General features: G+C 54.3%; 2 protein-coding genes across 2 annotated transcripts; one reads left to right on the top strand and one right to left on the bottom strand.

The window, feature by feature from the left end:
* Positions 1–21: 21 nt before the first annotated feature.
* Positions 22–27974, bottom strand: LOC101689059 (calpain-8). The gene is given in 13 exon segments (XM_045072313.1): positions 22–119; positions 122–181; positions 2473–2515; positions 2517–2631; positions 3189–3263; positions 5182–5267; positions 6937–7008; positions 7855–8035; positions 8732–8865; positions 9396–9514; positions 19411–19480; positions 25971–26278; positions 27962–27974. Coding segments are annotated over 13 exon segments (1374 nt in total).
* On the top strand, positions 12909–15869 carry LOC101689333 (NEDD4-like E3 ubiquitin-protein ligase WWP1). The gene is given in 5 exon segments (XM_045072312.1): positions 12909–13772; positions 13774–14382; positions 14385–14474; positions 14476–14983; positions 14986–15869. Coding segments are annotated over 5 exon segments (2298 nt in total). The 5' UTR covers positions 12909–13502; the 3' UTR covers positions 15807–15869.

Here is a 27974-nt window from a genome sequence, read left to right as displayed (position 1 = left end):
CTGTCCCCTGAGAAGCCTAGACTAGATGCTGAGCGTACCCTGTCCTATCCTCTTCCGGCACCGACAATTCTTCTGCATCAGACCCAGCAGCACCATGCAGTGGGGTTCACCGACGCCCCCTCCTGGCTGTCATCCACTTAGGCCAGATGGATTCCGAACTGGGGATTGGTCCAGTAAGTGGCTGGAGGTCTCCAGGAGGTCGCCGGGCATGGTTTCCCCCTTGGGGAGGCGGGAAAGAACACAAGGGAAGAGCCTTGGTCGCCCCAGAGAGGGCGCGGCTGGCAGTCAGTGGGCCTGGGCAAGTTTTGCTCCCAGCGTGGCGAGCACGCCCTCCTTCCCTTCCCCCCTCCCCTCCCACACACTGGCAGACGCACCCCGCGGCATCCGGAAACTTTGCACAGCGCCGTCTGACTGGGAATACTCGAGGTCTGATGGGCCAGGGCTGCCCTGGAATGCTCACGAGTGACCCCCAAGTCTTCCAGTTCTAAGCTCCTGGCCCGTGAAGATGAGCCCCTCTCAGGGAGGAATATCTCGGGGTGTGAGGGGAGTCACGTCTCAGGAGGCCTCTGCTCACAGGCTCTGGAGACAACGGGTCTGGTGGGCGTCTGTCCCCTCCAGCCGTGGGGGCTGACCCTCTGCCCCTCAGCCAGATGGCTGGAGCATTGAGATACCATCTCTCCCTGGTAAGTCACTGAATATGCATGAGAGGTAATTAAAAAGAACACAAGCCACACCACCTATGGGTACTCTAAAAGATGGCTTCCCTTCAAAGAGAACTTTTTAAAACTCTTTCAAAACAGCGACTACACATTCCGAGGCACAGAGAGGTCCGGCGGGTCAAGGGAGGGCACACAGTCGGGCGGCAGTGCATAAATGAAGAAGAGGGGCCTCAGCGGTTTTGAAATACTGATGTGGCCCAGGGGAGGACAGCCTGTGGGGGTGGTCCTCACATGCCCTAAATGAGGGTCCAACTCGATGAGATAACAAGGCATGCACAGGAGACCAAGAGCCACGGACTTAACCAGAACGTTTCCTACTCAATCCCTCCTCTCCATCAGAACCTCCACGTCCAGACTGTCTGGGGCACAAGCGCGGACTGCAAGGTCAAGTCCCTGCAGCTTCCCAGGTAGACGTACAGAACATCATTACGAAAGGGCCAGGAACCGTCGGTCCCTTCCAGACAGCTAGGTGACTAGGTGACTATGCCCATGGGGTGGAGACGGTGATTGGGGGCGGATACCTCTGGGGGCGCCCCCGATGGTTCCGCGCTGCCAAAGCAATCCGGGCCCATCTCTTACCCGTTTTCTAAGTGCTCTCTAATGGCGGACGTATTTTAACTTCTTCCAAATGCAACCTCATTGCAATCCCTACATTTTTTTGTTTACTCCTTAACAGAACTGGAGGAAGAGAATGAGCTACAAAAATAATGCCCTACACTTACAGAACACCACGGGTTTACATTGAGCCTTGCCTGGTGGGTGTTAACCCTTCGTTGTGCGGACCAAGCAACAAGGCGCCGCAGAGGAAAAGGAGCCTCCCAGGGCCCTGCAGCTGGTGAGCCAAGCTGCCGCCAGGCGCGGAGCTCTGGGCTGGATGGTGGGTGGTGGGTGGGGAGTGAAGAAGAGACACATGGTAGTCCGGACCCAGCCTGCACGGACATGGGATTTTATTAGGACTCGGAGTGCAGCCCTGCAATGATCAGCGTCAGAGCCCGGAGCGGGAGGCTGGGTGGACTGCGGGGCTGGGGGGCTGGGGGCTGGGGGGGACAGAGGGGCTAGGGGGGGCAGAGGGCTGGGGGGGGCAGAGGGAGCAGGCTTTGCTTTCCTTTATTTCTCCTTGGGGAGGTGGGTCGTTTTTTCTGCATCTTCTTCCTGCTGCCTCGGCTGTCTCAGCCCAGAGAAGCGTATGTCGGATGCGTCAGTGATGTCCAGGGAACCGGGGAGGGCTCCCCACCCACAGTGAGATGAAAGCCCCCCAGTTAGGGCAGAGGCAGGGGTTTGCCCAGATATCCTCCCGGGGTGGAGCTCCAGTGGCTCCCATAGGAGGAAGGAGTGGCCATCACGCACCCCCAGGCTCAGGCCGCTCTACCCCACCCTCCGGGTTCAGCTAGGGCACACAGACTTAGCATGGCATGATCTACTGGAGCAACACAGGGTCCACGCATCTTAGGGGGATGCGTGACAAGCAGGGACCGGGAGAAGAGTGAGAAAGGAGCACGGTGAGCACGAGGCATCCTTGGGGGGCAGGGGCAGGTGGGGGAAGTGTGGAAGCTACAGAACCCCGTTGGCTGAGCTCCAGCCTCAGCTGGGGGCTGCAGAACCATTGTCCACCCTGCCGCCCTGGCCTCCAAGCCCAGGGAGAAGCTGGGCCCCTGCGGGGCACCAGGAGCCAGTGAACAGGACGAGGCATTGCGCAGCCCAGGGGGGACAGGCCAAAAGGATCTGGGGCCCCGCAGCCCTCCGTCCAGCTCACCTGGGAAGTTGGTGTGGCCCCCAGGGGTGGAGCCCCACCTCAGCGGCCATAAACAGGACCAGGTCCCATTTGTGTAGCTCCTCGCTACTCAGGGAGGCTGGGGAGAAGTTGCAGATCTCCAGCCGGGAGAACTGCTCCAGGAAATCCAGAAATGACATCCTGGGGGCAGAAGGATCAGAAGGCTCTGGGTTCACGGGGCAGGTTCCAGGACAGAGCAAGGGACCAGCTCTGACCCTGTCATGTCTACGGGGCCACTGTCCAAGTCCCTGGCTACCGTTGTCATCTCTGTTTCATTAGAGAGCGCCCTTCGCATGTCTAACAACCAGGCAGAGGGACAGAACAGTAAATGGGCCCTGCCACCGGGCCAGGCACCTCGGAATCTGCAGAGACTTCAGTCCTCCAATTTAAGTCTGCCCAGCAGAGATGTCCCTAAACCATGTTCAAGGGACGTCCCTGTCATCTGTCCTAGCCCATCCACAAAGGAAGTCACCCTGTCATGTGGCTAAGCCCAACTTGCTGAGATGGGATTGGTGCTCTGCCTCATGAGGGGGCGGGGCAGCAGGACAGGGACACATGCAGTCCCTGAGGTCGGGCAGCCTAAGGGTGACGGGGGAGAAAAGGACGCCCCCAGCAGGAGCCACATGGGCTTCCTGAAACCCTGGGTGCCTGGGGAGTGAAGCCGCTGGGAAGGACATCTTCCTGCAGATGGTGCTCACCAGAACTCGCCATCCTCCGCTTTCTTATCCAGCTCCGCCTTCTGCCTGGGGTCTATGTCATTCCACTCTGGGGCACTGGAGGAAATCGTAAAATTAAAATCTTTAAAAAGAGAAGCCAAGGTGGTCATTTGTGAAAGGTTCGCTGCAGCACACAGTTTCCTGAAGCTAGATGGCCCCCGGAGGGTGGAGACGGTCATGAGCCAGACCCTAGCAGGCCGGCAGTGGTGGGGGAGGGGGGGACACACATCCCGGGAGGGATGCGGACCAAAGACATGGACCGCAGTCATGCAGCTGGGACATTGCCTTAATTTCACTGCCAGGCAAACCTTCATTTCTAGCTGAAACTGCCACACGCCGTGACAGGGCTGCAGGTCCAAGAGAAGAGGGTTGAGGCTGCCTGTCAGGCGTGCATCTGGTCCATGGGCTGGTTGTCATTCTGGCTCATCCCTCAGGTGAGGACCCTGGGGGAGTCGGACACTCTCTGGGCATAGGTGCACCATCACCATCCGTTTCCCGAGCCGCCAGTGACAGCCATCAGGCCCAGTCGGGCAGCAATTTTCCTGAAGTCGTGTCACCTGTGAGGGCCTCCTGTTATGGCCTTTCCGTGGCGATGGCCATATGTGTCATAGACGTATATTCAAATGACGTCTCCAGCCTCCTGCCTGACCTTTACCAAGCTCGGTCTCCTGAAATAAGTGTGCAGCGTCTAGGAACCGAATGGTATAAAAATGTCCCTTCCCTGGATGCCTTCAACAAACCACAAACCCTGCCCTCCCCCAGGAAAGTCCAGCCACACAGGACCACAGGGGTCATGCAGGAGGGAACCCAGGAAGCCTTCAGCTCAGGGAAACTTTCACCCATCAGCCCCAAATCTCAGAATGTTCTTGTTGTAAACAAAGATTAGACAAGTTAGAGAATTCTGGATCTGAATCAAATCTCCCAATTGGGTTTTGAGCCTAAGACAAATTTAGATTGTTTAAGTTACCTGGACATTGGGCTGACTTAGAGCTGTGGCTCAGAGACCCAGTGTCCTCCTGCCCCACCGGCTGCTACAAAAATGGTCCCAGCTGTGTCTCCAGCTGCTGGAGTTCAGCTCTCACCCCCCCCCGACACCACCCCTTTTGCACCTGCCCCAGCCTCTCAGAGACTGGGCGCGTGGGAGGGGGTGTTGTCAGGGAAGGAGATGGGGTCACAGAAGCCTCTGGGCAGCTTGCTAAAGAGCTGTCGGCTGAAATGGCCAAAAGACAGAGCGTTGATTTCGTTCAGCGCGGGCGCCCTTCCCAGGCAGTTGGCGGTAAGTAGGTTTTGGGTTTTGCTCCAATGCGGGTAGCGGAATCAGCGTCTGTTGCCCTCGGGACCTACCTCTCTCTGTGGCACACACCTGAAGGGAAGTGTGCGGTGATGGGCCATGTCCTGCCATTTTGGCAGGCAAGGGCGGGCAGCACAGGGCGGCTCCCGAGCACTTAGGGACCCCCCATTTCCCAGGTGCTTCCTCAGTGGCACGAGGCCTGGGTGAGGGGAGCCTGCCTGCCCCCCCCATGACCTTGTCAGGAAAGGGCGAGCAGCCCTCCCAGATGCCCGCCGCTGCCTGCCACCAGCTGGCCCCGAGGGCCGGATCCGGCTTCCTCCACTGGGCACTGGGGGGCGTGGCTTTTGTCTGAGAGACGTCTGAGAGATGGTCTGCAGTGGGAGGTGCGGGATCTCATGGGTCCGGCCTCCCCTGGCAATCACCACTGTGTGGCAGGTGGGAAACAGGAAAACATTCTGGAGACAGAGCTGCCAAGCCTGCAAAGGCCAAGCAGAGACCCAGAGGCCAGACTCCAGCTGCCTGCGGCGTGCTTTGCTCAGCAGGAGCCCAGCAGTTCTCCTTCCTGACCCGGCTGCTGGGCTCCCAAAATGCGGCCGTGCTCACGGGGCCCCAGGTCTCATGAGCGCTGTGTTTCGTGAGCCACCTTTCCACAGCACAGGGTGAGGATGGGGACCAAGAACCTACTCGTCACTCCAAGCCCCTGTCCACTCCACTTCGCCCCACGGGTTCCGGAGTCTGATTAGCTTCTCGGGACGACCCTGGATATCCACCTGCAAGGTCCACATGCGGAAGCACCTGAGCCTCTGGGCTCCCCTGCCTGGCGCCCCCAAGTCTGCAACCGCCCCGCACCACGCCCTCGTGACCACCTCCTTCCCTGACCCCTCGCATCTGCCCCACACCCCTGCGCCTGCCCCCCAGTGCATCCCCGCGTCCACCCCCTGCCCCAGGCCGCCACACCTTCCCCACACCCCCGCGTATGTCCCATGCCCACCGCCCCCGCACCCCACGTCCACCCCCAGCCCCAGGCCCCAGCACCGGCCTCACGCCCGCAAGTCTGCCCCCGTCGCTGCGTCCTCCCCACAGCCTGCGACCCCATGTCCACCACCACCCTCCGTCTGCTCCCTGAGGACTTACACTTTCCAAATGTCCCCAAAGAGCCACACCCTTGTTTTAACGCATGTTTTCCAGATGTGGCCAACTGCTGTTTTCCACAATTTGGTTTGTTTTCCACAAACCATCTGTCTGGCTCACAAACAAGTTCGTGTCGGCTTTCACATGCACTCAAATTTTGTAATTGACTAAGACTCACTGAGCTCTTAACCCACCAGATGAAATGACAATAAGCACACAGAGCACGGTGGCCAGCATTCCAGGAGCACCCTCTGGAGGAAGCACACATGGGGCCAAGCACTGCAAACACACCATCACCGCCCTGAAGCCCTGTGGCTGCCCCAGGAGCTGGGTGCCGTGGCTACCTCTCTGGGACAGCTCAAGAATCCTAGATGCAGAGGGAGCAGGTCACTGAGGTCAGGACGTGGTGGAGGGGGCATGGGCACCCAGACAGCGTGTCTGCAAACACACCTGGAAGCTCACACTTACTGCCTTCCCTGCTAGAGCCCCTGTGTTCACATTCCACGCACACACACTCAGACAAAGGATGTCAGGTGTTGGGTGTCCCACTCCCCTCCGTGTCCTCCGTCATGCCCTCGCCCACGCTTACACATGTGTGTTCAGTCTCTGCTTGGGAAATGACTTTACAGAAGAGCGTGTTGGTGAATTACAACACTCGTGCGGTTTTCATACACAACAAAAACTGAGATCCCGTCTCATTTCCCTTTTTGCTTGGCCGTCGGGAAGCCCAGAGCAAAGCTCATTTTTCGAGGGCAGCCCTGTCTCTCACCTGCATTGTCTGGTGGATTTCAGTTTCGTGTTTTGATTGTGTCTGCATACGTCACTGTAAGTGACTGCAAACGCTTTTTCCAAGTGGGCAGAATATAGTAAATAAACGTCGTGAAAACTACAGTGCATGCTTTCTGCTTGCACGGCTCCTTCTCCATTGGGCCTCATCCTGGGGCAGCCGACATCACTGCCTTTATCCCCTTTGGGGTCCTATGGGTTTCCACCTGTGCACACGCACCTCTTAACCCACATAGAAAATCTAACGGACAATCTCTACAACCTCCTCCAAAAAAACCGCCCTCCCACCCCCAAGCCTGTCTCATCTGCATGTCGCTGGAGCCCAGGGAGCTGAGGCACAGACGGACAGCGGGATCCATCTCCAAGGGGGAGAGTCCAAAGGGCCCATGAGCAAGAGGGACCCATGCACGGGTGGCGTCCTGGAAACCAGGGAGGGACCTCAGCAGATGGGAGGCTCTTTGTGGTGACCTGGACGCATGCAGTATCACAACCTGCTACCCTCCCCTCTCTTCCAGCTTTTACCTCTTGGACCCCAGTGATGGAGTAGGCATGACTCTTCACCAGTTTCTGGCAGGTGGTGGCCCTCCGCTCCTGCTTCAGCTGCACTGGAGACCTGGTTGGGGATGAAGTCCACAGAGGCTGGCCCTGACCCTGACCCTGACTCTGACCCGTCGTTGGGGCTGGCCGCTGGGGGACACTGGGGTGAAGGTGGCAATGGTGACCTCAGTGACCTCTGAACAAGACTGCAGCTCCAGGTAGGCGCTATGTGGCTCGGGGGCCGGAGCATAACTTACAGGATTTAAATGCCACCAGACGCCAGGTCGTCACCTCAGGTCCCCGAATGATCCCCTGCCACTTGAAGAAGTCCAGTTATCCAGGATGGCCGCTCTGGGCCAGACTACTTCTCCTGTGTCTCCCCCTTCCTCATCCACAGGCCCCCCTCTAGGCCCCACATCGTCTCCCCACCAGGCAAACCCTGGAACTGAGATTTGGCAGAGATGTACTGTTTGCGTGCCCAAGGCTACCAGGTCAGGGACAGAGAGGGGCAGGAACAACACACCAGCTCCAGTGTCCATGCCGCCCCAGGGCCCAGACCACCAGCCCCCCCACCCAGGCAGCACATGCACCCTGGCTCCAGATCCGCTCCCCTTCTTCTCAGGGATCTCCAACTCCATCGGGTACCCCCACATACACCCACCATGTATCTGTTTCCTAAAGCTTCATGATCACTGAGCAGGGAAGGGGCAGCAAAGGTGGGATGCTGGATCCAGGGGTCAGGTCTCTGTTCTTGGGCCATTCCCCGGCACTGCAGACAGCGACTCCCACGATGTACCCACTTGCTACCCACTAATAAGGTCTGGGACCCTTCCGTCCCCAGACTTGCCCACAGTTCAGCCCCAGATACTGCTGTGGCCCCTTCCCTGCCATGCAGTGGGGAGCAGGGAGACTCACGTCAATGGAGCAGGCCAGCAGGGACCCCGCGCAGAGGGCCTACCGGATGACCTGAAACAGGTGGGCTGGGGGCTTCTTCAGGTCATAAAACTCAGAAATGCCTCCAGTGAGATCCTCAAACCCCTCCACCGTGGACCCTCCAGTGAGAGCCTCATAGGAACCGTTAAGCCTGCAGGGAAAGAAAGAAAATGTGTGTCATTTGCAGAGGAGGGGCCCACGTGCGCTGGTGCTAGGATGCAGAGTGGGCTGGAAGATAAGAGAGGGCCCTTTGCCAGTTTTGCTTTGAGTTGACAGGGAGCTCTGGCTACCTCCCACCAAGCCACCCCCCCACCTCCAAGTCCTGTAGGAAGCCAAGTGCAGCCTTCCCAGCACGGACCCTGGCTTCCTGGGTTCCTGGGGGTTGGAACCCTGGGCAGCCATGGGTAGAGAGTGCCCCGGGGGCTCACTCCGGGAAGAAGGCTGGAAAGGTATGGGGTTGCAGGACAGGGTAGGCGACACACATCAGGAGAACCCACAAAGAAGGCTTCCTGCATGGAACTCCAGCAGAAAGGGGGCAGTGAGAGCTGGTCGGGGCCTCAGCACCAAAGTGCATCTGTTTCCTTCCTCGTCATGGTTGTTTGAAAAACTCACCTTAACCTAGGAACTGACTTTGGGATTTGAAGGAGGAGAATGGGGAGGCCCCAAGAACCTGTAGGGCTGACTCCCCCACCTTGATCCACACCTCATGGGGGCAGGGCTGAGCCGAGAGCTACTGGCCCCAGTGTCCAGGTGCTGGGGGGACTCGGCCAGGCACCCCGGGTTCAGGGTGGGGCAGGTGCCATCCTCGGGGACACAGGGGTCTCCCGGCCCTGTACCGCTTACTCACTTGGCGTAGGCCTTCTCCAGCAGTGCTCCCCAGAACTCGGTGCCCGTCTCTGAGTGCAGGAAGAGCAGCTCCCCATGCTTGGTGGGCAGCCTGTCGTCCACGACCACTTCCACCCACTCGCCGTACTGCCAGAACTGGGGGGCAAGGGACATGGGGCGGAGGCCCCTCAGACATCACCCCATGTGGAGGGCCGAGCTCCAAGCCCCCCCAAGAGCAGGATCTGAGTCTTCCATCCACACCCACCGGAGAGGCCAGAGAACACAGGACACGTGGCATCCAGCGTGTGAGTGATAAGCAAAGGCGCCCGCGTGGGGGGGTCTCTGGTTTGGGGATGTGAGAGGGACCCAAGCCCATGGGAAGGATTCCCAAATGACACGGTCAGAGCAGCGCGGGGGGCTGACACATGGAGTACCTTCCTCTTCCTTACAGTTTTCTTAACAACGTTTTCTTTTCTCTGACTTGCTCTATGCTAAGAACACAGTGTATAACCCGCTTGAGCTATGAAACATGCTTGACTCCACTGTTTATACCCTTGGGAAGACTTCAGGTCAGCAGCTGGCCACCAGGGGTGAAGATTTGAGGGAGTCCAAAGAGACGCCAGATTTCTGGCTGTATCCCGACGCCCACGTAGCTGCAGGGTCACCATGGGCCCCAAGCACAGTACCTGAAAATGGAAGATCCCTGAGTAGTTCTGCTGGAAATCCCGGCCCCCGGGGACCACGTGGCGAAGCAGCCTTTCATTCAGGGTTAGGGAGGCAAGGGCGGCCAGCAGCCAGCAGTCACCTGCACCCAGTCACAGGGACACACCGGTCAGGCCTGCCGCATGTCCCTGCCCAGTCTGACATTTAGGGCCCTGCTCCGTCCAGCCCATGTCACCTCGCCCCCTTCCAGGTCAGATGCCCCATCATCCTCCCTTGTCTGAAGGTCACGGGTGGCTCCTCAGGATGGGATGTTCTCTGCCCGCCCCTACATCACAGGACCCTGACCATTCCACCCCTAAGCACCAATGGTTGGGGTGGAGAACGCAAAGAAAGAAGACAGGGCGGATCCCACTCATGTCTCCAGCTTTCATCCCTTTGCTCCCACCAAGAACCTGCCCTCCAGGCAAACTCTGATGCCCTGGCCTTTCCCCTTGGGGAGTGGCTGCTTTGTTCCCTCCCCCAGCAAGAGCTCACGGCTCAGCCACCTGCCCCTTCTCTCCAACCACGAGTCACTCTGTCTCTTTGTGTTTCCTTAAGACCGGACAGTACCTAAGCTCTGTGCACTGGGTCACAGCACCCACCCCAGCAGCCGCTACTGAGTAGCGCTTTGGCAGCCTCCCAGGGGTGACCTCCCGGGGCCCTCCAGCCAGCAAGGATGTGGACTCCTGGTCTGGCACCCCCAGCAGGAGGCTGACACATAGGGGGGCCCGGCTTGACGAACAGGGTAGTGTCCGAATGACTTCGATGGATTTGTCTGGAACAAATGCCCAGTGGCCCCTGTGTGTTTGCTCCTGAGTCTCCCGGTCTGTGGGAATGGGGAGCCCAAGAGGACATGCACTAGGCATGACAGCTCCCATGTCCGCCCAACATCTGCAGCAGGAGAGATGGCGAGTGACAGTTCCCAGCACAGGCCCCGGAGGGATCTGACAGAGTGACCACTCTGCAGCCCCTCTGACATCCATCCCGCAGGACACACGCATCCTCGCAGCCCCTCTGACATCCACCCCGCAGGACACACGCATCCTCGCAGCCCCTCTGATGTGTTCTGGAGCCTGGCTGAGCTGTCTCCATCCATCCACTCAGAAAACTCCTCACGCATTACAATTCAAGGCACGGAAACTCCGCGTCCCTCAGTTGCTGACATCATACAGGGCTGCCCAGCTGGAGGAGCTTAATTTTCTTTTCATCTGCCTCACTCAGGACACTGCACAGGTCCTCCTGGCACTCGGGCAAGCGCGGGGCTCCAAGGGGGGGGTGTTTGGATTCCTGCCAGAACTGTCAGGCGTGAGTGGACTGTTGGTTCAGGAACACATCCAAATCAGCACATGCCCCTTCAAAGTCCTCTTGGGGGGATGGACTTCTATTCTGCTGCTCAGAACATTTCAGGAACTTGTTTGGGGACCTGCCTTGAAGCCTGTGGCACAATCGTTGGGTTCTTCTCCATAGGGACATGGCTTTGACCTTGGACCATAGTTTTAATTGCCAGAAGCAGCCAAGAGGCATTTGGATACAAGAGGCTTTTGGTGGCGAGTAAGGTGGGTGGAAAACCTGGGAAATACGTTGATGGACGAGTCCCTCCTCGCCAGCCACCTTCCAGTCAGATCTGGCTGTGGGTTAGAGTTTGGACTAACTGTAGAGCTAGAATGGGGGAGTCCTGGGTCACTGACCTCTGGGAAAGTCAGGGAACTACCTAAGCTTTGTTCTTCCTATGTTTTATTTGGGTAATACAAGCAATGGGGTTTAATAGTTATTAAAACAATAAAGAGATTTTTTTAAAAATTACGCTTAAATAATGACCCCCTAGAACCTTCCACTCCCTCCACCCTAAGGCCTCAGGACTTCCAGTAAATAGCAAAACAGACCCGAGCCCTAACAATGAGGGTCTCTGGTTTTAAGTCCACCAAGAGACAGTCATCCTGAGTTAGGCTTTGTTACAACAGAAAGTGCTAAATCAGAAATTCCCTTTAGGTCTGAACACCTAGTGTTATTATAAATCATAGGTAGCAAGAACTCAGGGTCCAGCTTATTGGGCACTTCCTAATTGCCAAGGGGAGAAGTAGGGCTGCCCCTGGGCCACTGGCTGAAGGACAGGTGAGGGAAGCAGGGACAGAGATGAGGTCAAGTGCTGGGATCTCTGCAGTAGCCCCTTTATGAGGCTGATCAGTGACAGGAGCAGGAATAACAGTTAAGCCACTACTTGGTTGAAGATGAAGCCTAAGTGGAGGGCATTCATGGGGGCTGTGAGGGTGGCACAGAGCCTGGAGGCAGAAAGGAGGGGAGACGGCAGCCTCAGGGACGTCTGCATCCACTGATGGCAAGGAGATCCAGGCAGGTTGGTCCCTCCCCCAGAGTGGTGGTGGCTGCAGGGTGGGGCCTGGGAGCCCCCTAGGGAGAACAGGCCCGACCCTGCACAGTTGTACCCCCCCCCTAGGGCCACCCAGGACCCCAAGGACAACTTTGGCATAAGTACCAGCCAGCCCTGGAGGCTGTGATTTATAAAAAGAAACGCAGGCTGGGTCTTAGATCTGCTTCTGGGCTCAGAGCTCCAGAGAGGCTAGGCAGTCCTCTTCTGCACAGTTCTTTTGTTATGTTAACGAGGTGGCTTAGGAAAGCCCCTAGGTGACCCAAATGGTTGCCAGGAGAACCAACCCCAGTGAGTGGGTTGGACCTTTAAGAGCCATCCCATCCCCTGACCCTGGGACCCCTCAGCAGTGGTGATTCCTAATTCCATCAGGCCTCTGTTATGAAGCCTTCAGAAATACCCAGAGGCCGGGGCTCACAGTGCTCCTTGGCGCACACGTGCAGGTTTGGGCAATCAGCGTCCCTTCCCCAGACCTCATCCCATGCCTCTCCTCCATCTGGCTGTGCCTGAGCTGGATCTCTGGGAGGAATCCGTGCTCTGGGGAGTGAGATGTTTCCCAGCGACGGGTCGTGAGGCCCTCCATCTGCAGCTGATGGGTCAGAAGCACAGGGGGCTGCGGGGGTGAGGACAATGGGAACAGGAGCCTGCGGTCTGAGATCTGTGGGGATCTCTGGCCTTCCTCATGTCTGAGCCCATCTTGGGGAGGCTGGAGACGGGCCGGCCTTTAAAGTAAGTAAGAAACCGGGCACAGCGCGCGGTGCCGGGCTGGCAGGGAGGCGCGCGCTCGCGGCGCGGCGCCATCTATGGGAGCACGCGGCGCGCTGCTGAGGAGGGAGGTGTGGGGTCTGCAGCGGGTGGGCGCGTGGCCGGGGGTGGGGTTGGGGGGAGGGGTCGGGTGTCGCCGAGCGTGGCAAGCGGGTTCCAAGTGGCTGCAGGCTGCCTGGGCTGGGTGGGCTGCCACCGCCGCCGCCGCCGCCCCGCCGCCGCCGCGCCTGCTGCGAGATGGCGATCTTGGACGCGGAAGGGGAAGGGCGCGCGGCGCTGGAACCGGCGCCGCTGCTGTGGCCGCCCCGACCGGCCGGGAGCCGACAGCTTTGCGCCGGGTTTTTGTCTCCTCGCTAGACTATGAGCTCCTTGAAAGAAGGAATCGTGTCTTACTCATCTTTATATCCCCAGTGTCTAGCACAGTTCCTGGTACATGTATAAGCTGAATATTGGGACATGGCCACTGCTTCACCACGGTCTGATACTAGTAATAACCACAGTGGAAGGTTACAGTTACAGGTAACTGTTTCTAGTGCCAAACTAAAAAGAAAAAAGAACTGGTTTGGAACAGCAGTATATACAGAAGTAATTGTAGATGGAGAAATTAAGAAAACAGCCAAACCCAGTAGTTCTTCTAATCCAAAATGGGATGAACAGCTAACCGTAAATGTGACCCCACAGTCTACTTTGGAATTTCGAGTTTGGAGTCATTATACTTTAAAAGCCGATGCTTTATTAGGAAGAGCAACAATAGATCTGAAACAAGCTCTGTTAATACACAATAGAAAATTGGAAAGCGTGAAAGAACAATTAAAACTTTCTTTGGAAAACAAGAATGGTATAGTGCAAACTGGTGAGTTAACAGTTGTGCTCGATGGACTGGTGATTGAGCAAGAAAATCTAACAAACTGCAGCACATCTCCAACCATAGAAATACAGCAAAATGGTGATCAGCCTTAGTGAAAATGGAGACCCTTCAACAAGACCAACTTCCAGGTTGGCTGTTGAAGGTACTAATGGGACAGATAATCATGCACCCACAAGCAGTCTAGTTCAAAACTCATGCTGTTCATATGTAGTTAATGGAGACAGCACACCTTCATCTCCGTCTCAGGTTGCTGCCAGACCCCAAAACCACACCAGCTCCAAAAAACCACTCACATCTGAGCCTGCCAATGACACTGTTAATGGAGAATCATCCTCATCTGCACCAAACCGATAATGCTTCCACCACGGGTACTGCAATAGTCTGAAGAAAAGAAGAAAATGCCTTGTCTTCAAATTGCACTAATACTACTGTTGAAGATCCTCCAGTTCAAGAAATACTGACTTCCTCAGAAATCAATGAATGTATTCTTTCTAACAGTGCAGCATTTGGATCTGAAACGAGAAGTACTTTAGATCTTGCTGCCTCTAATTCTGGAAATAATTCTGCCTTTGAGGCAGCCAAATTAAGACAGCCAGATGGGTGTGTGGAACCTGTACGGCAGCAGTCTGGAAGTACCAACACAGAAACGTTGCCATCAGGGTGGGAACAGAGAAAAGATCCTCATGGTAGAACTTACTACGTGGATCATAATACTCGAACGACTACGTGGGAGAGGCCACAGCCTTTACCTCCAGGTTGGGAAAGAAGAGTTGATGATCGTGGCAGAGTTTATTATGTGGATCATAACACCAGAACAACAACAACCTGGCAGTGGCCTACCATGGAGTCTGTTCGAAACTTTGAGCAGTGGCAGTCTCAGCGGAACCAATTGCAAGGAGCTATGCAACAGTTCAACCAGAGATACCTCTATTCGGCTTCAATGTTAGCTGCAGAAAAAATGACCCATATGGGCCTTTGCCACCAGGCTGCGAAAAAAAAAAAAGAGTGGATTCAACCGACAGGGTTTACTTTGTGAATCATAACACAAAAAACAACCCAGTGGGAAGATCCCAGAACTCAAGGCTTACAGAATGAAGAACCCCTGCCAGAAGGCTGGGAAATTAGGTATACTCGGGAAGGTGTTAGGTACTTTGTTGATCATAATACAAGAACAACAACATTCAAAGATCCTCGCAATGGGAAATCATCTGTAACTAAAGGTGGTCCACAGATTGCTTATGAACGCAGCTTTAGATGGAAACTTGCTCACTTCCGTTATTTGTGCCAGTCTAATGCACTACCCAGTCATGTAAAGATCAATGTATCCAGGCAGACACTATTTGAAGATTCCTTCCAACAGATTATGGCATTAAAACCCTATGACTTGAGAAGGCGATTATATGTAATATTTAGAGGAGAAGAAGGACTTGATTATGGTGGTCTAGCAAGAGAATTGTTTTTCTTGCTTTCCCATGAAGTTTTGAACCCCATGTATTGCTTATTTGAGTATGCTGGCAAGAACAACTATTGTCTTCAGATAAATCCAGCATCAACCATTAACCAGACCATCTTTCATACTTCTGTTTTATTGGTCGCTTTATTGCTATGGCACTTTTTCATGGGAAGTTTATTGATACTGGTTTCTCTTTACCACTCTACAAGCGTATGCTAAGTAAAAAACTGACTATTAAGGATTTGGAATCTATTGATACTGAATTTTACAACTCCCTTATCCGGATAAGAGATAACAACATTGAAGAATGTGGCTTAGAAATGTACTTTTCTGTTGACATGGAAATTTGGGGAAAGGTTACTTCGCATGACCTGAAGTTAGGAGGTTCCAATATCCTGGTGACTGAGGAGAACAAAGATGAATATATCGGTTTAATGACAGAGTGGCGTTTTTCTCGAGGAGTGCAGGAACAGACCAAAGCTTTCCTTGATGGTTTCAATGAAGTCGTCCCTCTTCAATGGCTGCAGTACTTTGATGAGAAAGAATTAGAGGTTATGGTGTGTGGCATGCAGGAGGTTGACTTGGCAGATTGGCAGAGAAATACTGTGTATCGACATTATACAAGAAACAGCAAGCAAATCATTTGGTTTTGGCAGTTTGTGAAGGAGACAGACAATGAAGTAAGGATGCGACTATTACAGTTTGTCACTGGAACCTGCCGTTTACCTCTAGGAGGATTTGCTGAGCTCATGGGAAGTAATGGGCCTCAAAAATTTTGCATTGAAAAAGTTGGCAAAGACACCTGGTTACCAAGAAGCCACACATGTTTTAATCGCTTGGATCTACCACCATCTAAGACTTATGAACAACTAAAGGAAAAACTTCTTTTTGCGATAGAAGAGACAGAGGGATTTGGACAAGAATGAATGTGGCTTCTTGTCTTGGAGGAGCTCTTGCATTTCAATACCCCAGCCAAGAAAAATTGCACAGATAGTGTATATATAAGCTGTTCATTCTGCACAGTGAATTTTCTGAACCTCTCCAAGTATAAATATTTTTCGTTCTTCCACAGAAATATGCAAAACAGTTCATCCTTTTCTACTTTATTTATTGTACCCTTGACGTGACTGACCAGGAAAAAAAGATCATCCTTAAATTTTGAAACAAGCAAGAGACTTTATTAAAAATAAGTATATATCTATATAAGCATATAAGATGGTGGCTCTAGTTTTATAGAGCTCCATTATATTAAACACGACAGCCGTTCATTCAAGAAATAATCTGGATTTGCTTTACCTTGTTTCTAGTATCCAGAGGAAAAAGTACAAATTGCTTCATGATCTTCTCCCTTATACAACACCTTTTGAGGGTGTTTAGTTGCATGGCTGTTCAGGAAGGTATTAAGGGCTTAGGCCAAATCTTACTTTGAGTATGTTAAAAAAAAAAAAATGCTGCTGGCTTTTCTGAAGGACAGGCATTTGAACCTGTCAGCTCATTTTAAATAAATACAATAGTTGAAAATTTTCCCTCTTTGCTACATCACTAATACAGTCAAAGTAATGAATGAAACCATAATGTATATGTAAGTCATACACCACATCTGATGCCATTTAGTTTATTCTAGAAATTGGAAAGAATTCATTAAGCAGCAAAGAGGTTTGTTTACATGTTACTTTGGGATGCTAGGTATTTGTGGAGTTAAAAAGAGTCAGGTACTTAAGTACTTTTGTTTTTAAATCTGTGATGTTCTTTAAATTTAACTCATAATAAATTGATGCAGTTTGATACTTAGTAACATATAATAAGGTAATGGAACATTTTTGCTTTTGTGTTCAGAGTTTTGGTCTTATAAAACCAGATGGACTGAAGAGTTGTATAAGCATTTGAACATGCAAATGAAAACTATTTTCTATTAGTGTTCATATATCCTCATTCCTCTTAAATTCATGAAAATTTTATGATCTGAATTATATAGGCATATTAAAGACTCTTTTGGTCCCCACCCCCCTTTTTACATAGATCATTATTTTTGTCCTAATAACTTTTTAATTTTTCATTATCAAGGGCATTTGCTGAACTACAAAGATGTATAACAAATTAAAATCTGATGCGAATGATATCAATGCTATTTTAGCAAACTGGGCTTCCTTATTAACAAAAATTGCAATTTCCATTTGTATCATTTCAATATGCAGTGTAAATTTCAGGAAGTTAAAAATTTTTTCATAACCACAAACTGACATCTTACAATGTTATCTGTAACATATTTATCTGCTAAGTACATATGGAAAATACTAGTATACAATTTAATTTCCCTAAACAGTTTTTGTTTTGCCAAAATTTTATTTTTCTACATACTAGATCGTGTTCTGCACTTCTATTCAAAGTTCATGGTAAAGACGAAATAAAGGCAGTGATCCACTAAAAAAAAAAAAAAAAAAAAAAAAAAGACAAAAAAAAGTAAGAAACCACCCAAAAAGGTGAACCAATGAGAAACACTGATCCAAAAGTAAGGGGAACCTTTCGGAGACAGTATGCGGTCAGCAAGAGACAGGCTGCAGGCAGGGAACTGTCCAGGGGAGCAAGCAACTCTGTGCCGCCACACGTCCAGCCCTGACATGGATGCTGACCTGCTCATATGGGCTTGTTTGTCAAAATCCAGTTTCGGTGTGCCCTGGGGTTCACAGGCCAGCGTGATTCGGCTCTGACGCCTGCACCAAGCCATCTCAGGGTGACCCCCAGGCCTCCTCCAGGCCCTCGGAGCCCCCTAACTATACCACTCTTCCTTCCCTCTAAACCGTGCCACCGCCAGGCCTCATCCCTGCCTGCACCCCTGCAGAGGCAAAGCTGGACACTTCTGACCTGGGAGGCAGCAGCTGAACTGGGTTCTCAGGGCACCACGCTACAGTCCTGGCCTCCTCTGTGGCCAGCCTCCATCCCACGGATGCCCCTCAGCCCTCTGCCCAGGTTCCTCCCAGGGAACAATGCACCTAGCCCTACCCCATCGCAGAGACCTGAGCTTTCCTCGCATCTATGGAGGCCGTGCTGATGGGGTGAGCTGTGGGTCCCCCAAGGAGACGGAGCAAGGAGAGGCTGGGACCAGCACGGTGCCCCTCCTCAGCCCCAGTCCTGCGGACCCAGGGGGCTTCTGTTTGGCCCATGTTTCCCAAAACACATCCACTAAGCTCCTGGTATGGAGCCAAAGCCACGCTCTCCTCTGGCAGAGGCCGAGCCCCACAATAAGAGGGCATAGGCCCCATTCTCCACACAGCTGTTGGGAGCAATCGAATCTTCAGCATCGCAGATTTCCCAGGCTTCATGCACCTAAAATCCCGTCTACAAAGAAAGCCAGGCCTTGGGCGCTGGCCAAACACTACCTCTGATGGTTGCTAAGGGGCTCCCGCCTCTGGGAGGATGGCCTGGCTGAGCAGGAGGGAGCCAGACACCCACCAGGACCACTGCTGCCACGCAATGACCAGCACCCCCATGCAACAGGACAGCATTTGCCACGACACTTGTTGTTGACAGCGGAAGACACAGAGCTCTGTGGCCACCTCAGCTGAGGGGACAAGGAGCAGTTCAGACACACAGGGCAGCAGGCATCCAAGTTTCCCTGAGACACATGCTAATTAGGTTAAACACTGAGCTCAAAGTAAAAAGGCAGAACAAGGAGGGCCAGGATGCTGTGCCCTGCCTCCCCCAGCCCCCCCCCCGCCCCCCCCCCCACTGTGAGCCCCACAGAAATGGCTCGAATGGCACAAGGGCTTGGGACACAGAGGCCGTGGCTCTGGGCAGCGGGAGCATGACCGTGTGGGGTGCCCGGAACATTCCCACAGTTCTGCACTCATGCTCTGCGAGCTCGGCCAAGGGGGTATCTGCGAGCAACGCTCATTAAGGCCAGAACGTGGGAAGCATTTGAAATAAAATGCCTGTGAATTTCGGATTCATAAAGGCTTCCAGCAGGTGGAAGAGAACGCGTTTTCTCGGCTGGCATGAGGAGGAAAAGGGAGGGCACCTTGTGAGAGGACAGGGTTTTCAGGCCCACGTGGACACTGGACTTCTGTTTGCTCTGTTGATCTTCACGGGTAGGATTGTTCTCCGGTGCCTGCGTCTCTGGGCCCGGTCCTGCCACCATCCTGGGCTCCCTAAAGGGAGCTCAGCTGGGAAGACGGGGTTCTCATTTTCTCACTCATTTTAGAGCATCTGCTGGGGCAGCCCACAGTTGTGCAGATGTGGCTGCTCCATCCGGTGAATGGTGTCCACGTACAGGCCACAACTGTCAAGCATCGCTCGGCGTGGCTGTCCACTGCGCACCTACAATTCTGGCCCATTGCTCCTGCGCGGAAGGGGGTTCCGTGGCCTGGAGAGATCGCCCCGGGGAGCCACGGTTCTAGCATCGCAGACCCACGCAAGGAGCACCGTCTCAGAAACACAGACACACACACAATATCGCAGACAGGACGCGAGGTCCCATTAGTCATATCACACACAGCCAGCCTTGCCCCAGATGGAGAGTCCCCAGTAACTCACCCAGACTCCCCTGACAAATGTCTGTTCGCGTGGTTCCATCCACAATGAACTGGGGGCTGGGACACAATTCCTGAAAGCAAGGGGGACAAAACACGGGTCACAAGACACCCCGCACTGGTCGCAGCTGGGGTCGGGGAGCTCCACCGTCAGAGCAGAGCCTGGAAGAGGCCAAGTCACCTTCTGTGAGTCCCTCACCTTACTGCTGATGACTCTGCAGGCCAGTGAAGGGTGGAAGCCGTAGGGGGGTGCGGGGCCGGGGTGCAAGATGGGGGTGCAGGCAGGGGTCCAGGGCAGCAGCCGCAGCAGCCACAGCCTGCCTCCCCACGTCCACCTGCATCGGTGTGACTGTGCATGCCGTGCCAAGCACTGGTGTGAGCGGCAGCCAGAGAAGGGCAGAGGCTGGCACTGATGTGCTGGAACATGACCTCCCTCTCAGACAACACCCCATTTGCACAGAGAGCATTAGATCAACATTCCCTACGCAGACTACATGCTGTGTGCACTCATTAACTCCCCGATGACGTGCCCATGGCCCCAGGCGCTGACGCTGATGCTGAGGTGTCCGGGCAGGGAGGGCGGTTCATGCAGCTGACCCGCCCTCCCTGCGCTCAGGACCGTCAGGGTGGAACCAGCCTGGGGCACCGCTGGGGCCCCCACCAAGCACTTTCTTCCCTGTTTACCCAGCACGACTGCTGGGTGCCCACCCTGCACACATAGCCTCACGGGGCAGGCACGAGGGTGACGGGGGGAGGGAAGAAGAGCACAGGCCTCACACTTGTAGTGAGTCCATCTGTGTGGGAAACCCGGACTGACCTCCATGGAGAAGTCAGAGACAAGCCCAGTGCATAACAAGGGGTGCGGGCTTGTGCGCAAAGGGGGAACGTGAAATGCCTGGGAGGGGCGCGTCTGGGAGGCTCTCCGGGCGGGAGAGGATGCCTGCCCGTCGGTTAGACAGTCTAGGAGCAGGACAGGTGTGTCCAGCTAACCCCAGGCAGACGGTCACGGGCAGTCGTGGGTCTTCAAGGAGCAAAGAGGCCCCTGTCACTGACCGCGAGTGCATCAGAACGCCGGGGAAGCAGGTGGCGGGGCCAGCTCCAGGAACTGGGATCCTGCCCTGCGCTGGGGACCGTGGGTCCTGCAGTGACAGCCCCACACCCTAAGCAGCGCCACCAGCTCACATCTAAGTGGGCGGGAACAGTGCCTTCCTGCTGGCTTTTTTTCTTCCAAGTAGTAAGAAAAATTCATTCACTTGTGTTTTGTTGAAAAAGTAATATATGCACATAAGTTGAAAAAAAAGTCTAAGTAAATAATGCCCATAAAACCGAAATCGCTTGCATTCAGAGTGCTCGCCGCTCACGTTTCCTTTGTAATATTTCAGAAACTGTCTGTTCTCATAAAAGCATTGACATGTACATCCGTTTTTATCACAAATGTATTGTACCTCCTTTCCCAGCCCAGAGCGAGCCTTAGAATTTCATCCTAATTTCTGCTAGCTCTTCAGCCAGCCCTCCGCGGGCCGACCCTCTGTTCTATTCCTTTGATTCCTGCTTCTGCGGTCTCCAGGGCAATTTAGACCAAGACCCGGCGTCACCCAAGCTAGGTGTTCTCAAAGCTCCAAATTCAGAAGGTGGAGAGATTTGGGAAATTAATAATTAAAAAGGGAGAGGTAGAGCGCCTTGAGTGGCTCCATCCGTGAAGCGTCTGCCTTCGGCTCAGATCATGATCCCAGGGTTGTGGGATGGAGCCCCACATAGGGCCCCCTGCTCAGTGGGGAGCCTACTTCTCCCTCTGCCTGCTGCTCCCCCAACTCGTGCACACCCTCTTTCTATCTCTGTCAAATCAATAAATAACATCCTTTTCTAAAAAGAGAGGGACCAAAAAATCATATTAAATTTCATTTGGCACAGGACCGTGCGGCTTCGTCGGGAAGGAAGGGAGGAGAACACACTGAACGGGGTCTCGCAGACTCTCGCTCCTTAAAAACCCTCTTAAAATAGTGTTCTCTCCTATCTCCCGTTCATCCTTCAGTCTCCCGAAATCTGGTTTCTACCTTCGACCAGAACCACAGAGGGAGAACCGTTGCCCCGGGTGCTGACTGCCCCTCCCTCCTCGCCCCCTGCTGGAGTTCTCCTCCCTTGGCTTCTGCATTCCTGCTTGCCCTCGTCAGTACCCTCACCTCTCTAAATACTCCTCCTCCGTCATCCTCTCCTTCCTCTGCTGGGCTCGCCCTTCAGAGTCAGGGAGCCCTCCACCAGGGTCCTCAGTGCTCTGAATGATTGCACGTCCTACGGCAATGCCACATGCCGGGCACTCCCTCCTGGGACATCACCCAAACCCCAGCCACGGAGTATGACGATCCCCCTGATGGCTCCCCTGAGCCACACAGATCAGCCACCCACGTCACTGACATAGGTCACGTGCTGCCAACCTCAGCGACTCAGAGCTAACGGGTCCATGAGCTCGGCTACAATCTTGCATCTAGTGCCACTCGGGAGACAGACTAGTTCATGAGGCCGGCAGCAATTTCGCGGGTTATAGGCAGAATGGCACAGAGTGATTTATAGACAGAGGGGATGTTCCTGTCCTCACATCATTTGTTAGCATAATTCAAAACACCTCTGCCCAGAAATACCAACCAACAAGTGCAGGGACTCACAAGTCCTGTGCATCCTCTAGAGCCCACAGAAAGCCCTCCCAGTCACCACGTCCTGCCTGCGGGACCCACACTTGGGTGGGGGACACAGGGGAAAGTGGCAAGCAGGGCATTTTGGGAGAGGGGAGTCTCCCATGCCCCATCCTTCCTTCTTCATAAGCAGCTCGTGTCTTCTCTGTAATCATGTTTACTGACATGTGGGTAAGGAACTCAGACACAGACACAGACCACAGACACAAATTACTCAGGCTTGTGCCAGCCCCTGACGCAGGGCACGGGGGAGCCCCAGGCACCGTGTTGAGTCCGAGGCAGGGAGTGACAGGGACAGCACATTGTCAGTGACCACGCTCCCCCGGGGCCATTCCGGGAGCTCTGGTTCAGGACTGCGGTACACCCCATGCTGCTGCTACGCTGGACACCAGCGCCACAGTTACGGCACATCACGGCCCGGCACTCTGCCCCTTCAGGTCCTGGACCCTTCGGAGCTTCCCGCCTCACCTCCATTTCCCCCCCGTACTCCCTCTCTCATTACCACCTTTCCCAGGCCGTGTTCACTGAACAAAGGCGCAGAGCCTACTTGGGCCTTCCTAGTACTTCCCAGCCCTGCTCCAATGTCTGGACCTCCACATCACTGCCCGGCCCCCGTTCGCCATGCAGGTGTAACTGCTTCCTCAAGGTAGCACGTCGTAATGTGCTTCCCCCTCTCGAATAACAGAGACACTCCTAGTACTGAGCTCTGTTACATGCCAGGCGCCATGCGAAACCCCGCAAGGTAGATAATGCTATTTCTCTCTTTACAGGTGAGGGAACGGAAGGGAGCTCGGAAATCACGTGGCGTCACAGGCCCAGTGAACAGCACGGAAGGGACCAGAACCCGATCCAGCTGACGCCCGAGTCTGCGCTCTCAGCCAACTGTCCTACTGTCTCCCTCCGACCACAGAGAGCACCTCCGAGGCTCTGCGCCCACGTGCACACACGACCTGCGCATAAATAAGGCTGAACCGAAAGTCCCCAGCTCATCAGACCAGAGCAGCGGCTGGAAGGAGGGCGGCCGCCCCCGACAAAGGCTGGTCCCCTCATCCGAACCCTTATCTCCCGACGGTCATATACCCGCCACGTCTGCCCTTAACCTAGGCTGGCCGGCTTCCTGGGTCCGTTTGGTGTGCTTGACCCACCTTGCTCCCCTCTCTGCATTTCTCCCTAAGGTCAACGCACTCATCAAATGACAGAAATGCACAGAGAAAAGTCTCGTCCACTGGGCCGTGCTTGGGCCCATGCACACCGGGCAGCCCTCAAACCACAGGCCCGGGCTGGCCGTGTACATGGCGAAATGGAGAAGCCAAGAATGGAGACGGCTCTGCGGAGAGCTCCGCTGGTCTCACACACCGCCGTGGAGTCTGTGACAGTGCCGCTGTTCTTGCCCAGTGCCACTGAGAACATCACCGTAGAGTCATGAGATCCCAAGCCTGACCCTGAGGTCTTCAATCTGGGCCAACCTGTCTTCTACCATTAGAAGAAGAGCCCAAGCAGACCTTCCATTTAGCTGCTTAAAAAATAGGACAAAAAAAAAATGGGTGCACCTGAGTGGCTCAGTTGGTGAAGTGTCTGCCTTGGGCTCAGGTCCTGATCCCAGAGTCCTGGGATCAAGTCCCACTCAGGCTCCCTGCTCAATGGGGAACCTGCTTCTCCTTCTGTCTGCTGCTCCCCCACTTGTGCTTCCTCTCTCCCTCTTCCTTTCTCAAATAATTTTTTTAATCTTTTAGAAAAGTAGAGCAAAAATAGGCAAAAACACCTGGAAGGGGCAGGATGCCAAAATTTATGATTTCAGAAAACATCTAAGTAGCAAACTTCATTCTATCATCAAGAGAGCAAAAGCATCCACACATACATATTCAGCAGATCCCATCTGCTTTCCCCTCGGGACAGGTCAAAGTTAACACCTTTGTGAGAAGCAGGGCCATAGGAGCACTGGTGTGAAGTCCCCTGAGACCAACAAAGTCAGGTGTCACTCTCAAATGCAGCCAGGGACACAAAAAAGCCAATGACCCCATTTAAACATGAGCAAATGATTCGAACAGACAATACTCCAAAGAAGACATCCAAATCACCAACAGACCCATGAAAAGATGCTCAACATTGCTAATCAGCAGGGGCTCAATGGGGCTCTTGGGTGGTTCAGTCATTAAACGTCTGACTTCGGCTCAGGTCCTGGGATTGAGTCCCACATCAGGCTCTCTGCCCAACAAGGAGTGTCTGCTTCTCCTTCTCTCCTTGCTTGTGTTCCTTCTCTCACTGTGTCAAATTAATAAATAGAAATCTTTTTTTTTTAAGATTTTTTAAACTTTCTTTAAAAAGAAACCAATAAAATGCATTTTGTTTCTTTTTTTAAAGATTTTATTTATTTGACAGACAGAGATCACAAGTAGGCACAGAGGCAAAGAGAGAGGGAGAAGCAGGCTCCCTGCTGAGCAGAGAGCCTGATGCAGGGCTCAATCCCGGGACCCTGAGTCCATGACCTAAGCCAAAGGCAGACGCTTAATCGACTGAGGCACCCAGGTGTCCCTGCATTTTGTTTCTTTAAAAAAACACATCAAAGATAGAATCACCAAATGATCCAGTGACTCCACTTCTGCAGACACCCGGAAGAATCGAAAGCATGGTCTCAAAGAGATAATTGAATAGCGTCTTCGTAAAACCGTGATCCGTAAGAGCCAACGGGTGGAAGCAACCCACAGGCCCCTGGATTCATGAATGGGTGTAAACGCTCTGGAGGTGGTGATGGACAGCTGCAGCAGCGGAAATGCTCTTGGCACACACTTAACATGGTTAGATGGTCTTTAGTTAAGTGCGTTCTACCGCAATTAGAATAAGGAAAGGAAGGAAGGAGAGGAGAGACAGAGTGGGGAGGGAAAGCGCAATGGAGCAAGTGATCTCCTTAGGGCAAGCGGAGTGTCCTTATCCCTGTCTCTCCCGCCCCGGGCTCCTTGGGGTGCTCCAGGTCCACTAGGTTGCAGCCTCCTGACACCCCAGGATCCCATGGCTCGTGGTTGTCCCCGTGGAGCACTTCCATCTTTCTTCCCAGGGTGTCCACGCCTCACCCATGTGCCTGTCTCCCCACCATCTCCATCAGAGTCAAGACCAGAGCTCACTCCTGACATCTCCCTGACCACCGCCCCCGCCGACCAGTGCAGGCAGCCCCCACACACAAAACACACCTGCCCGTTGAACTACCTCTTGAAGCAAGAATCTGAAACTGATTCTCAGTCTGGATTTTGCCCAGAGGTAGCTGGAGCTGGCCCGTGGTCCTGACCACATCTGAAGAGCCCTTCTGTCCTCATGCTTCCTCTTCCACCACTGCCAAGAAGACAGGTCCCACAGCTCAGTTTTCACATCATGGTTGAGGAGACAAAAGGGGCCTGGCCAGGAGCTCCAAAGCCTAGTCCCTTGTGGCTCGTTCTGTGGACCAGACACAGGACAGAGCCCTTGATTCACTTGGGCTCACACCCACCCTGCAGAGGGGCTCTGATCCCGCAGCTCAGACCACGTGACAAGGGTCATGGAGCAGGAGGCCATGGGCTGAGGTTTGGGAAGGACAGTTCTCCATCCCCTGCCCTTGGGCACCATTTCACAGAGGAGAAACGAGAGCCTCATAGAGGTCACCCTGTGCAAGGAAGGCCCAGCTGGGGTTCAAATCTAAGTTGTCTGCTTCCAAAGTCCAGGAATGCTCTTCCCTCCGTCCCTTGCTCCGCCAAAAGACTTTAAAGGAGGGCGAGGGTAGGGGGCGGGGGAGCTATTCTAAAATACGGACCTGGAAGAATGATTTCTCCCTCAAAGAATGACTTCTCCCTCAGCTATTTGCCTGAAGAAGCGACAGCCCTCTGTCCCAGGAGCAGGCCTGGCTACTCACCGTGGGCCGTTTCCAGACAACACCTTGGGTTTGCGGGGAGTGTGGCCCCAGATCCTTGTAGCCCAAGGCAGATGGGCACGCAGGGAACTCTGGATCCTTAAAGAGGACTCCTGAGTCCAAGCACTGTCGCCTCAGGCTCTCAAAGTCCTGGCCCAAGTACTTCATGGCTTTCTGGTGGGAGCCAAGACCTTCGGCGGCCGCCCGCCGCCGGGGGCTACTCTGACCACCGGGGCTGACATGGCCATGGGCTCCGCGGGGAACACAGGAGACGCGGGGCAGAGCCGCACAGGGTTGTCCGACACCTGCCGCTGGGAGGCCAGGCGGCCGTCACCCTTTATGCAAGGGCCCGCTCCTGAGGGACGTGAATCACAGTGCAAGCAAATGTGTACCCACATGATAATGAATCTCACTCACCTTCCCCTTCAGCAAACAATTAGGAGGCTGGGAGCCTCAAAGAGCCCCTCCCTAAGAAATCTGTTGGGATGGCAGCCATCCCTGCCCCAGGCAAGGCCAGCTTCCCTGCCCTTGGCCCCGGTGGCCGAGATGGGAAGACAGGTCCAGCAGCTTAGGCAGGTGTCTACCCCAGCCGGGGCAGTGGCTCTGAGCAGGACGAGGGTGAGGACCTGGGGCTCTGCTTCCCTTCCAGGAAAGTTTGATTCCTAATCTGCTAGGGAGTCAGAGATACCGGAGATCTGCAGGAAGGATCTGGGTGAGCCCCCAAGAAGGCGACTCCGAGTGTGAACGAAGCTTTTGGGTCTCTGGCCCAGCTCCACCAGTAATTAGCTCTGTCATTTTGAGCAGCCTCCCTTCCCCTTAATGTTCTCCTCCCTAAAATGGAAGATAATAGTAGGACCCGCCTCTCAGGGCAGGGCGAGTGACCAGCTGGAGCGTGAGTATGGCTCAGCAAGGCTCGGTGGTCCGCGGCAGTTGAGCCTGTTCCTGGGGAATGGGGCTGGAAGGGAAGGCCCAGGGCTCAGAGTCATGGGCTCTCCTCCCAGAGAGGAAATGTAACCTGGGACTTTCTCGTGGCTCCAGTTTCCGGGGCCTGGTCTACTGGAAGGATGTGGACCCCATCTGTGATTTTTCTGCTAATGTTGACTATTGGAGTGTAGTTGACCTGTAACGGTCCATCAGTCTCAGGTGTAGACCAAGTGATTCAACAACTCTAGACATTGTGCTCCCCACTGAGAGCGTGGTGGCCCCCTGCCATGGCACAACGAGATCAGCACAATATTGTCACTTGTGTTCCCCTCGCTGTGCTTCCCGGCCCCATGACTCACTCATCCCTGGACATCTGTGTCTCCCATTCCCAGGACCTGTCCCGCCCATCCCCCCGCTCCCCACCACACCTGGTCCTCCGGCGACCACTAGTGAGCACATGAGGGATTTCTGAACTTTAGTGCATGTGACAGCCTGGAAAATGGTCCCCCAAAGACCGGGTACCTAATCTCTGGAACCTATAAATAACAGGTTGAAAAAGGACCTTTGCAGAGATGACCACGTCAGTGCTCCTGAAACGGGGAGATCATCGTGGCCCTAACTGCAGCCGCGAGTGCCCTCCCACGATGCGGGCGGGGGGGTGTGACAGCAAGGAAGAGCTAATGTGTCCACAGGGACAGAGACTGAAGCCACACAGCCACGGGCCCAGGTGCCAGCAGCCATGGGAACCTGGAGGACGCCCGGGGTCTCTGCAGGGAGACTGGCCTCACCAGTCAGTGGGTCTGATGTGGGTCCTGGAGTTAGGGACAGTCTGCACAAAACACTTAGGGGGCTGGGCAGGTCCGGAGAAGCAGCCAGCTGTCCACAGAACAATACGGTTTCTCTGGGTTCACGAGAAGCTCCAGGCCCAAGCTGGCATCAGAGAGATGCACTGCAGGCCTAGCCCCGCCGGGGCCCCAACTTCACTCACTCGGGCCCTTTCCCTGGATTCACCATCAGCCCAGCGTCCACTGTCCCACTTCACCAGCCCCTAGACGTGCCCCTGGTCTCACCTGGTGGCCCCAT

This window comes from Mustela putorius, unplaced genomic scaffold, assembly GCF_011764305.1.
Source record: "Mustela putorius furo isolate JIRA1106 unplaced genomic scaffold, ASM1176430v1.1 tig00004013_pilon_pilon_pilon, whole genome shotgun sequence".
Lineage (NCBI taxonomy): Eukaryota > Metazoa > Chordata > Mammalia > Carnivora > Mustelidae > Mustela > Mustela putorius.
Note: the sequence above shows the minus strand (reverse complement) of the source record. Positions and strands in the feature narration are given on the sequence as shown.